Genomic DNA, 13,053 nt, shown 5'->3' on the forward strand with positions numbered 1-13,053 from the left:
GCAAGTATGATATATATATGCATATATATACATACATATGCATATTATGTGTATATATATATATATATATATATATATATGCATATTATGTATGTATATATATGTGTGTGTATATATATAAATATATACATACATATATATATATATATATATACATATATATATATATATATATATATATATATATATATATATATATATATATATATATATATATATATATATGTGTGTGTGTATATACTGTATGTATATATAAAGTCTTATTATAATTTCAACAGAGGGCACTCTACTTTGACAATTATTTTATTTCCTAAAGCTTAATTTTTCATTCGGTTAATCATTTCTTTGTTTACAATTGAAGTTTTCCTATATGTATTTTTTTAAATTTTTGACAGTAACTTGTTTTATTTTATTTTGCCTATCATTCACAAGCTTTATGTAAGACAAGAACACATTTGTCTTTTTTAATGCACTGTACAACTACAAGGTGGCTAAAAATGCAGCTAATGGGAGTAATCTATTGCGCCCTCATACAAAACATTCAAAAACACCAACAATACTCCATTTACATGCCCGCCCTGAATATTAACCAAGTATTAGCGATATTGTTATTACAAACACTAATGCAGAGGAACTACTTTTAGCCGTGCCGTGATTACAAAGAGGTAATGCAAAATTTGCTTATGCAGAATCAGTGAGCTGCTGCATCGCCTCTGAGTTGGTGAACGTTAATTCTAGATTGTAAATCATGCCTCTCACTTGTATAGTGGAAGGTTGTTGCCATAAATCGAGAAGTTGGTCAACTTTGATTTTCAACTTAGGCTTTTCAACTTATTTCTTGTTTAGCACTTAGCAATAATGCCACTTGCTGGGTCTGTTTAGCACACAGCTTCTAAAACTTGTAGCTTTTCCTCCGTATATCCATCCATCCATTTCCTACCGCTTGTCCCTTTTGGGGTCGCGGGGGGTGCTGGAGCCTATCTCAGCTGCATTCGGATGGAAGGTGGGGTACTTTTCCTCTGTATATTCAGGCTAAAAAATATAAGGTTCTGGATCATCATTTGTCCCAAAGTAGTTATTTTTGGGGCTCATGAAGTCTGCCAGGATTAGTAGTTGTTAATATTACATGTTATTGTGGATGTGCCTGTTACTACATTACATATATAATTACAGCATTTGTAAAAAAAAAAACGTTAAAGGCGGTTTTTGGATGTTTTTTAGAATGTTTTATTTGCAGAATGGAGCAAATCCCATTAACTCCATTGTTGGTTGACTTTTGCTTATGTTTATTTATGAGTTAGAATGCATTAAAAAAATAAAAACATGTGTGCTTGTTTCCCATAAGAATTGTAAATGATAGGCAAAATTTAAAAAAAGAGCAGTTCCCCTTTAAAGATGAGCACTGTTTTGGTTAGTAATAAATCAGATACTGGGTGTGTTTTACATCTTCACATATTTTTTTCCAACCTGAACACTTTTCTCAGGTTAAGTTAGGATGCTTCACTAAAAAAAGAGTGAGAACAGCTGTAATAAAAAGCCACGCTCATGTCCAATATACAGTAGTGGCAAATGTTTCTTTATAATACATTTAAAAAATAAACATAGCATTTATTTTAATTATAAATCTTAACAGACTCTTCGGCTGTGTTTGGAGAGGCAGGGTTTTCATCTTGCAGACCAAAGGTGTGTATTGTTGGTAGTGGTCCAGCAGGTTTCTACACAACCCAGCACTTGATTAAGGTATGACTATAGTCATTTACATATGTAGTCTTAGTACTGTACTGGTATACAGAAGTGTTTTGATACATGTGTGTCAAGGGAAAATGGATTGTTTTTTTAGATTTATATAACTATTTTTACCTCAATGTGAGAGTGAGATACAATTATGATGTAAAATTGAGAAAAAATTAAGACGTCAGATATTTTTGCATTTAACAGTGTGTTTATTATTGTGGTCGGATTGTTTAGTGAAAGCATAGATACATAGAGATATTCATAATTCCTGATTTTTAGGTCTTTTAACCTTATTACTTATAATACAGTATGTTTTAACTGGACTTGAAGGGATTGAAATACTGTATGTTTACATTATCCTATCAGGCTCGTCAAGACATTGAAGTGGACATTTATGAGCGACTACCTGTTCCCTTTGGCCTGGTCAGATTTGGGGTTGCTCCTGATCACCCCGAAGTAAAGGTAAGGCCTAATGCAGGGTCGTCCAATTTTTTTTCCACCGAGGGCTGCATACAGAAAATTGACACTTTGAGGGACAGTTTGACACATTTTGTACATACATTTAATCCAGAGTAGTTCAATATATGCTAAGATATCAGAACAAAACATCTTAGCTTTGTGTTATAGGTGACAAAGTAAATTAGTGTAATATCGAATAATGTATCGTTTTATGTTCTTTTCAGAGTATGCCCATTGTCAGTAAAAAAAACGAGATGCATAACAAAAATAACCCAGGTCTCTTAGCAGGGTTTTGCACTGAAGCTGGACAAAATTTGACATTTTCTCTTTTTGGATGCTATAAGGTTGGCACCTGTTTTTTTTTTTTCTTCGAGCATAATCACTGACAAATGAATTACTTCCTCAGAACGTCATCAACACATTCACACAGACAGGCAAAAATGCCCGCTGTAGTTTCTACGGTAACGTTAACATCGGAAAGGATGTGAGCGTTAAAGAGCTACAGCAAGCCTACCATGCTGTTATATTGGTAAGATGCTTATTTGAAAAGTTAGTTTTGTGTAAATGTATGTGTGTTATACTTATTATTTTAATATATGTTATGGTAGAGTTATGGGGCAGAAGGAAACAGGAGTATGGGGATACCTGGAGAAGACTTGGCCGGCGTGTACTCTGCAAAAGACTTTGTGGGCTGGTACAATGGACTGCCAAGTTGTCAACAGGTACTGTCATTCTCTTCACAAAGCAGATTTTTTTGTTCAGGTTTTGCTTCTTGAACTTCAGATATTTTTGTTTCCATTCAGCTGAGTCCAGACTTAAGTTGTGAAACAGCAGTTGTCCTGGGTCAAGGCAACGTGGCTTTGGACGTAGCAAGAATACTACTGTCTCCCATGGACATGTTAAAGGTATGCAAACACTGGCAAAGACATTATTGGTGTTTACAGTAAAAGGCGCAGAGTGTGTCTTCTGCTTCTAATGAATGTCAAAATGGATGTCTTTTTTTGCTGCTCAACAGTGCACTGGATTAAAACACTGTCAAATCTCAACATACATAATTGAAGCACATCACATGTACTAGTCTTCATTCCATCATTTTTTATTTGTCATGGAGATGATCATTTTGCATGGATCCTTTCTTGGTGAAGAGCTACGAGACTGTCAGTGGCTGTGAGATTATATTCCAGCCATCTATTTTCTCCCGCTTGTCCCTCTCGGGGTCGCAGTGGGCTGGAGCCTATACCAGCTGCACTCGGGCAAAAAGCAGGGTACACCCTGGACAAGTCGCCACCTCCTCGCAGGGCCAACACAGATAGACAGACAATTATTCACACTCGCATAACAGGAAATAATAACAAGACATTATACTTCTTCTTTGCATGCGATTGCTGACAAATAGCGTTGACAAGCTAAAATAACAACAGATAAACCTCAAACCTATAAGGCAGGACGCTATGTTACAGCGATCCCTAGATATTTCCCCAGGCATTACATTATGGGATTGGGGCGTACACCCTGGACTAAGCGCCAGTCAGTGGCACAAACTAAAAACCATGAACACTTACGACCAATTACAATTTTTCAATTAACCTATCATGCATCTTTTTTAATTTTTTGAAAAACCCACTGAGGGAACATACAAACTCCACATATAGATGCCTAAACAGAGATTTGAACCCTCAATCTATGGAGTGTGTGGCCTACAAGCTAACCACTCGGCCACCATGCAGCCTTAGTTTACATTGAACCAATGTAAAAAAAAATGTAGACGGTTTATGATACATAATATTACTAAGTGGCACTCTTTTTTTATTTTATTGAAAGTTTGGACATTTTAAAAATACAATGGGGTTAATTATCTGTATTCATTGTTTACACAAGATGCAGTCGTTCCTCACCACATCATGCTTCAAATATTGCAGCTTCACCACATTGCAGATTTCTGGGGGATATTTTCTTGCAGCATATTCTTTAACTGTTGGTCCTAAATAAACAAAAAACTATCAATACTACAGTAGTATTGGGCATTAGAGGAGACCAAACCAATCAGAATGTGCTGTTTAGTATAGTGGCCACTGATTAGCTCAGCCTCTATTGGATTAAAATAGTTTAAATGTAACTAAATGGTGTTCTTTCATGTCTAGATGGCTCTCATAATGTTGAAAAACATAGTACATGGTCCTTTGTGTGTAGGTATATCAATATATCAGGATCAGAAATACTTTATTAATCCCCGAGGGGAAATTATTTATAGCCTCTCTTCATGAAAATATTCCATCAAATGTGATTAAGAAATGTGTTTAGGTATGTTTTATTATGTCAGAAGGAGCATTTCCATTCCAAATAGAGCAAATACTACTACTACTATTATGCCTTTGCTGTATCATTGTGTTTTAATCATGCTTACAGATTACACATTTTCCCTAACCCTAACCCTAATTTCCCAGTTAAGCGGCACCCTGGCCATTGATACTGTAAATAAACTACACAAGACCCACACGTCTTATTGTTGACATAAATGGAAACGTGTTTCTGTTGGTTTGCAGAATACTGATATCACCCAGGCAGCCCTTGAAGCTCTGATGGAGAGCCAGGTCCGTAGAGTGCTAATTGTTGGCCGTAGAGGACCAATGCAGGTCGCCTGCACAATCAAGGTGAGTGAGTGTTGTAGTATTTTTTAAAAGGACAACTTATTATGACTTAACAAAAAAAAATCAAGACCAATCTTTCATAATGGAATCCAAGTCCCACTTAATAGCACATAATTGTGGTGCTCTTCACTGTGCACTCAACTCTTCCCCGAGCAATACAGCGGAAGCACTAATTTCAAGCATTTTTGAGGCTACACAATTTGGAGCAATTTCTATTCAAACAACATTTATGAGAAAGGTATGCCATTAAGTCATTAAAAACTGAATTTAATCCACATGATATCAGCATACCTCAGGAGAACGAAGTTCAGACTCACAAAAGATTTAAAACTCAACTAGTGTATTTTGCTTTTTCTTTGGCTTTATGTTGCTTTTTTTGTGACACCTATTCTAAAATAAGAATATATACCTATAAGTTAGGGGTGGGCTATACTGAAAAAATTTGAAGTAATCCTGCGCCAGTATCGCCTTTGCCGTTACCAATACTTTTTTTCAAGATCATTTAGTTACATTTAAGAATGTTGACAATCAAAATATTACATGTGAACATTTTAACAATATAGATATATACATATACAAAATAAAATGTAGCATTATCAACAAAAAAAAGTTATTTTCATACCCCTTTTATTAAATACAATTCACGGTAGATGCTTGTATGCAATTTACACCACCATGAAAATTTTTTGGGAAAAATTCAACAACCCCTTTAAAGTGATCGCTGTCTCAGAGATATGGATTGATAAAAAAAGGAATAGATTTTGAACTGGAGGGATATGAACTAAATTACATCCACAGAACCAACAAGAACGGAGGAGGAGTAGTAGTAGTAGTAGTAGTAGTAGTACATGATGAAGGACTTGAACTACAAAATGGTGAATAACATGTAATTTGCTATTGACAATATTTTGGAATGTATGACCATTGAAATATGTAATGACAAAAGCAAAAACGTACTGATCAGTTGTATATATAGATCACCTACGTCAAACATTGACTAGTTTGAAAACTGGTTCAAGGTAACCTTCAATGAAATCATTCAAAAAGTAATTATCTTATGTGGACAATTTAACATTGACCTCCTTAACACTATTAAGCATAAAACTATTGATGACTTCATACACACAATGTATAGTATACGTTTATATCCTATAATCACAATACCAGGTAGAATCACCAGGCAAAGTGCCACACTTATTGACAATATATTTACAAATGATTTTGATAATAATACAACAAGTAGTTTTCTAATATCTGATATAAGTGTTCATCTACCGGTTTTTACAATCTATGATGGAAACTACAGAGTAACATTGCTGAAGATCTATAGAAGCAAAAAACAAGTGCAAAACGTATAAAAACAAGCTAACCAACGTTGATCTTACGAACATGTAGAAACTAATATTATAGTCATTTATTAGACAAGAACAAAAATATTATGAGAGCAACATGGGTTATCTTAAATAGTATTATTATAAATGGTGTTAAGAGGGATTACCCCGAATACTTCTTAAATGTAAAAAGTGACAATATGAAGGAAGTAGTTGAAAAGATTTCAGATCAGGTCAGTTGAGGACATAAATGACCAGATAGACAGAAATCCCAATTCGATGTTCCTCAAGAATGTGACAAAAGAAAAAAAAATTGTAAAGAAATGTAAATCCAAGACCTCAACTGACTGTCACCGAATATATAGGAAAGCCATAAAAAAAGTTATTGAAGAAGTTTCAGAGCCTTTATCGTATATTAGCAATCTATCATTTCAAATTCCCTAACAAAATGAAAATGGCCAAAGTTGTTCCAATTTATAAGACTGGAGACAAACACCAATTTACAAACTATAGACCTGTTTCCTTACTTCCACAATTTTCTAAAATCATCGAAAAAGTATTTAAAAACAGATTGGAAAAATTCATTAATAAAAGTGGAACACTTGTAGAGAACCAATACAGATACAGACCTAACATTTCAACATCAATGACATTTATCAAAATAATACAGGAAATAACCAATGCAAAAGATGGCAAACAGAGTGCAGCAGCAGTTTTTATGGATCTAACAAAAGCATTTGACACAAACAATCATAATATCTTAATTACTAAATTAGAACAATATGGAATCAGAGGGGCTGGTTTTAAACTGTATAAGAAGCTACTTAACCAACAGGAAGACATCCATCCATCTATTTTCTACCGCTTGCAATTTGTGAAAATAGGTAAAAGTATGTCAACAGCCCTTGAGATATCTTGCGGCGTACCCCAGGGATCAATACTGGGACCAAAATTGTTCAATCTTTGTATCAACGATATTTGTAAAGTTACAGAGGACTTAAAATTAGTATTTTTTGCCGAAGTGTCTGTGTGTGTTCAAGGGAAAACGCACAGAAGCTATTACAAATACCAAAAGAAATGAACAAATTAAAAAGAGGGTTTGACAAAAACAGACTTTCTTTGAATCTCAATAAAATGAAAACAATGCTATTTGGTAACAGTAGAAAAGAATGTCAAACACAAATACAGATAGACGGAGTAGACATTGAAAGGGTAAAATAAATCATATTTTTGGGAGTAATAATAGACGATTAAATGAAGTGGAAATCTCATATAAAAATACATAACACAAGGTGGCAAGAAATATTTATATAATAAAGTAAAATATGTTCTAGACCAAAAATCACTTCACATTCTCTACTGCTCGCTAGTGTACCATATCTAAGTTATGGTCCAGAAAAATGGAGAAATAACTACCAAAGTACAATTCATTCACTAACAGTGTCACAAAGTAGGTCAGTTAGAATAGTACATAATGTTGGATATAGAGAGCATAATTACAAACCTTTTATTAAAATATTGCAATTCAATGATTGGGTGTTTTTGCAAACAGCTAATATTATGTACAAAGCAAACTGTAACCTGATACCCAAGAATATACACAAATTCTTCTCAACAAAGGTGGCAAAATATAACTTCAGAGAAAAATGTACTTTGCACGTAAAACACTTAAAACCTTTAGTATATTAGTATGTGGAATTAAATTATGGATTGGGTTAAGCAAATAAGTCAAATAATGTACTAACTTAATGCAGTTTAAGAGGTTCTAACAATGTTTACAATGTATAAGGAAGAAGAACTTTATTGTAAATAAGATATGAATCATCTCTTTATGTGAATTGTAACTGACTTAACTATTTATGAAGAGAACTGTTGTATTTAGAAAACATTGGTATAATTGTGCTACAAATTGAAAACAGGAAGTGAACATGTATGTGTAAGAAACTGCTATGTGTGTCTATAACGTTGTTGATGAACCCTTTTTGGCCAAGCCTGTTAGGTTAAATTAGTAGAAGAGGTCGTGTTGTATGTAGTACGGTCAATAATTTGTCCTCGTATGGATTGTTATCTCACTGGAAAACACACATTTTGCATTTTGTTTATTATAGGAGGTCAGAGAAATGGTCAACCTGCCTGGGACCAAGCCTCAGATGCTGCCAACTGATTTTGATGGTGTCCGTGAAGCTCTTCAAGGTGGAAGTTTAATTATTTTTTAAGTAGCACCTTCTAATTTTAGGATCATACATTTACTGCTCATTTCATTAGGTAGACCTGCTGACCAAATATATAATCCAACCATCCATCTATTTTCTATACTGCTGGAGCCTATCCTAGTAGACTGTGTGCAACAGGCGGGGTACACCCTGTCAATCACAGGACACATATAAACAAACAACCATTCATACTCACATTTACACCTATCTACTTTTGGTCCACTAGTCACTATTCCACTAGTCTGCTATATACATAATTACATAGTTTAAAAATAGGCTTTTACAAATACAAAAATGCCTATTGTTGCAGTTGTACTTTTCATTGAATTTGCAGTCACACGTGAAAAAACATTCAAAAGTATGACGACAAGAAGCTGTGGTTTCCTGATCAAAACTTGCACCTCCATGTTTGAGCAGTAAAGGCAGTGTTTTCTTTTATTTTTTTGTTTGTTTTTTGAACAGTTTGTCCCCCAGTTATCTGTCCTCATTCGTCCGACCGCTTGCCATGTCCTTGTTAGTGAAAAACACTTGATGATGAATGTACAGTACAGTTCAGGGTTTATTATGATACCTAGTGAATTGAGTAAAGGCAGAGAGCGCTGCCGTTATAGGAAATGTGCAACGACCAGTCAGTTGTCTAATAGTGTAACACAGGTGCTTCCTCGTCTCTTTGTGTTCTCTCTTTAGTCGTCACTATGCGTTGAGGGAGAGGGTTAACACAATACAAATACTCCAAACAACCTTGGCTTGTTTTCTTAAATGTATTCATTCAGTCTGTACCCACATCAACACATACACAATATAAAAGTAACCAACTATTAATGTTTGTTTAAATACTTTCTCATGTACATTTCTTCTTTCTGAAAGATGAGGACTTACCACTATCTATCACTATCATTATAAATATTAAACAGTTTTGTGTGAGCGAAGTCAGTACTGTAACTGGATTGATCAGTAACGTTATTGTTGGATTATAATGCACTTCTAGTTTCAGAAGATAGTCCTGTTCCTTTCTTCAGGTAATACATAAAATCTGGATAGAGGCAAAAATACATATACCATATTATAAAATGAAATACATTGCAGTATATAGTATATAAACACACACTCAAAGACATGTATTTATTTCAATGTACTTAATATAGATAAATAATATAAATATGTATATTATATTTTCTAATTTGTATATTTTAATAGTTTATTTTTAGTATTACAAATAATATTGTATTTATATAATATTAGATTAAAAAAAAAAAAAAAGTTCTTTGTTAAAAAATATAGCATTTATTATTGATTCAATTTTATTTTTTTAGTAAATGCTTATATGTCCAGACTTGTGTATAGTAACATCAATGGTAAAATGCAATTTGGGAGTAATTTCAAAACAATGTTTTAAGTGTCAGTTAGTTTACAGGTGTCAAACTCTTGGCCCTAGGGCCAGATCTGGATCGTCACATCATGTTATGTGGCCTGAAAAAGCTTGGAAATAATGTGTGTCAATAAAGCACTTCAATAAAATGTATTTGTTCTTTCAATTTTGACAGAAAATGTGCATGTATGCAATCGCATCTCTGATCATGCCACAAACATTTAATTTACTTATATTCCAAGCATTTTTCTTTTAACATAAAAATTATTAAATTCTGCTTGTCACCCTGACTTATGATTGTAAAGCAAGTTATCGATCAATGTGTATGGAATAAAAATATAATAACATGCATAAGATAATCAAATACATAGGCAATTGTGGAATAATATCATGAGGCAATTAAACATTATTCACATATATTCAGTGTTACAGGCATCTCAAAATGGCAGCCATAACTGCGATGTGACCCTCAATGAAAACGAGTTTGACACCCCGGAATTAGTCTTGCAAATGTCAGATGCAGTTTACTGTTAATATTAACACAAAAAAAACACTTTTTACTCAGGAATGACGATGGCGTGATAAGTCATTTTGTATCTTTAACTGTAACAAAAAGTTTAAAGTTAAAGAAAAGGTTAACTACAGCAAAATGCAGTATAAAAATAAATAAAAACATTTACCTTAGTTTAAAAAGTACCACTGAACCTGGACTTTCCTATAAAAGTTACACCGGATTTTGTTTAGTTAATCTTGGTTGTCAAAAATTATATATATACACTAGGAGGTACATTTAGTTTGATATCAGAAAAAACACTGCCTACACTATGGCTGTTTCAGATTTACCAAGACCACGAAAGCGTCTCACAGAGTTGATGTTGAAGGCAGCCATCGAGCTTCCAGCAGAAAAAGAGCAGGAAAAAAGTAATAAGGCTTCACGCAGTTGGGGATTTCGATTCTTCCGGAGCCCAGTCCAGGTCCTTCCAAGTGCTGATGGCACCAGGACGGCTGGCATCCGCCTGGCAGTCAACAAACTGGAGGTAAACTGATTTTCATTTTCCTTGGACTGATGATTGCTGAATTGACATGTCTAACATCAGGGTTCAGGTGAGGCAGCGCGTGCAGTGCTCACTGGTGAAGTGGAGGACGTGACCTGTGGCCTTGTCATCAGCAGCATTGGCTACAAGAGCCTCCTCATTGACCCATCGGTGCCGTTTGACTCTCAAAAAGCTATAGTCCCGAACCTAATGGGCCGTGTTCAACAAGCTGCAGGTACTTTTATAAAAATACAGCACCAAGTGAGCTAAAATTAGAAAGATAAGTAAGCATGTGTCAAATTGTTCCTTGCTTCTAGGTCTTTACTGCAGTGGCTGGCTTAAAACTGGCCCAACTGGCGTGATAGCCACTACTATGAATAATAGTTTTGAAACTGCACGATCCCTAATTGAAGACATGGACTCGGGAAAATTGGACCTTTCTGCTGAAAAATCCGGTGCCCAAAAAATCAGAAATCTGCTTGAAAAGAGAGGTATTTTACTTGAATATATCTGTGTATTTGCAGTTGGTATTGACTTTGTTTCCCTCGGTTTTGAATTAATATTTTTAAAAACGGTAATTTAAAGAAGTGGTTTGACTGCGCAGGCTTCCTCCCACCTCCAAAGACATGCACCTGGGGGATAGGTTGATGGGCAACACTAAATTGGCCCCAGTGTGTGAATGTGAGTGTTGTCTGTGTTGACCCTGCGATGAGGTGGCGACTTGTCCTGGGTACCTTGCCTACCGCCCGAGTGCAGCTGGGATAGGCTCCAGCACCCCATGCAACCCTAAGGACAAGCGGTAGATGGATGGATGGGTTTGAGTGCTGCCGCTGTAAATCCAGCAGAGGGCGCTGTCCCAGGAAATATTTCAAGATTTAAGCAAGTAGACGCTTTGAAAGGATGAGATTAAGGGTTTTTTATGGGCGCATGATCGCTTTTTTGCAATACACGGGTGGGGGTTGGGGTCTAGGAATTCTGTATTCCACCTTTGCCTCATACATGAGAAATGCACTAAACAGCATACACTTCTAGTCGACTATACAAGAGTGACGGACATTTTACTTATTTCATATAGCTGTCAATGTTAGTCACACATTTCAGCAGGATTGTAAGATCCTACTTTGTACTGTATATATTTTCAAATGACATCAAATTGTCTCGTTTTATCGTCTCTGTAGAAATCAAGCCTGTAACCTTTTCGGGCTGGGAGAAGATTGACCGTGTGGAGACAATGAGGGGTGGGTCGACAGGAAAGCCCAGAGAAAAATTGCTGACCGTGGAAGAAATGCTGCAACTTGCCTGGATGTGACCACCGGATACAGCTTAGTGATTTCACAAAGCTGTATTACATTTTTATCGACAAAGACAAACCTTGATCCACATGAAAGAGTGCCAAGATCATGTAAAAAATATCAAAGAAAATTGTATTTGCATTAAATTGAGTTTGATGAAACATAAAAACCGTAAATGTGTAGTTCAGTAAAATTGGTATTTTTGACCAAAGCTGCAACAGGAAGGAAAATATTTCATTCCTACCGTTTTGAGTCCAGCCCCTGAATTTTTTTATGGTAGGTTTACGTCTCTTTAATGTGTATGTACTTGGCAGTTTGACATCCATTTGGTTTGAATTGAAGTTTAAAGAACTCTGCTGCTCGTCTTTTAACCAAAATCAAACGACGTGAGCACATTACCCCTCGACTGGCTTTCCTTCACTGGCTCCCAGTTACTTTTAGAGATAATTTAAAAATTTTACTTTTTAAAAAAATAAATGCCTACACCAAGAAGCCCCGCCCTATCTTATTGAGCTGCTGCAACTTTGTCCAAGCAGGACTCTTCAGACTAAAATACGGTAGACTAGATCCTCCTTGCTGCCCCAAAAACTAGGCTAAAAACAAGAGTCTTTACAGTGGCAGGCCCCTGACTATGGAACAACCTTTCACTATTAGGTCCTCCCAGTCTGAGCCAATTTAAATCTAGGCTAAACATATTTTCACTCCGACATTCAAATCCAGTTAGACATCTTTTTTTTCCTTGTTTTAATTTTACATTTTAGGTGACGTAAGTCACTTCTTTGAAGGTATATTTTACTACCGTATTTTATTCATCCTTCTGTGTTACGATGTAAATGTGACACTGTGCCCCTCTTAAGTCTGTACAGCACTTTGGCCAACAGGTTGTTTTTTTTTTAGATTTATAAATGTGCTATATAAATAAACCGAACTAAATGGTTGAAATAAAGAGTACTTAATGGGCACATCTGTCTCG

The 13,053-nt window shown here is 35.2% G+C and overlaps 1 protein-coding gene across 2 annotated transcripts in view; it reads left to right on the top strand.

Annotated features, from left to right (window-relative positions):
* Positions 1-13,053, top strand: part of fdxr (ferredoxin reductase) — a 15,516-nt gene extending 2,463 nt beyond the window's left edge. The window contains exons 2-12 of one of the 2 annotated variants that reach the window (XM_062056273.1): positions 1,634-1,740; positions 2,101-2,196; positions 2,600-2,722; positions 2,802-2,915; positions 2,997-3,098; positions 4,737-4,844; positions 8,281-8,365; positions 10,592-10,791; positions 10,852-11,023; positions 11,106-11,279; positions 11,967-13,052. In XM_062056273.1, coding sequence (XP_061912257.1) covers positions 1,634-1,740; positions 2,101-2,196; positions 2,600-2,722; positions 2,802-2,915; positions 2,997-3,098; positions 4,737-4,844; positions 8,281-8,365; positions 10,592-10,791; positions 10,852-11,023; positions 11,106-11,279; positions 11,967-12,097 — 1,412 coding nt within the window. In that variant the 3' untranslated portion in view covers positions 12,098-13,052. Of the gene's footprint in view, positions 1-1,633; positions 1,741-2,100; positions 2,197-2,599; positions 2,723-2,801; positions 2,916-2,996; positions 3,099-4,736; positions 4,845-8,280; positions 8,366-10,591; positions 10,792-10,851; positions 11,024-11,105; positions 11,280-11,966 lie in introns of both variants that reach the window. The other variant, XM_062056274.1, reaches the window with a different exon arrangement.

This window comes from Entelurus aequoreus, linkage group LG08 (assembly GCF_033978785.1).
Source record: "Entelurus aequoreus isolate RoL-2023_Sb linkage group LG08, RoL_Eaeq_v1.1, whole genome shotgun sequence".
NCBI classification, from domain to species: Eukaryota; Metazoa; Chordata; class Actinopteri; order Syngnathiformes; family Syngnathidae; genus Entelurus; species Entelurus aequoreus.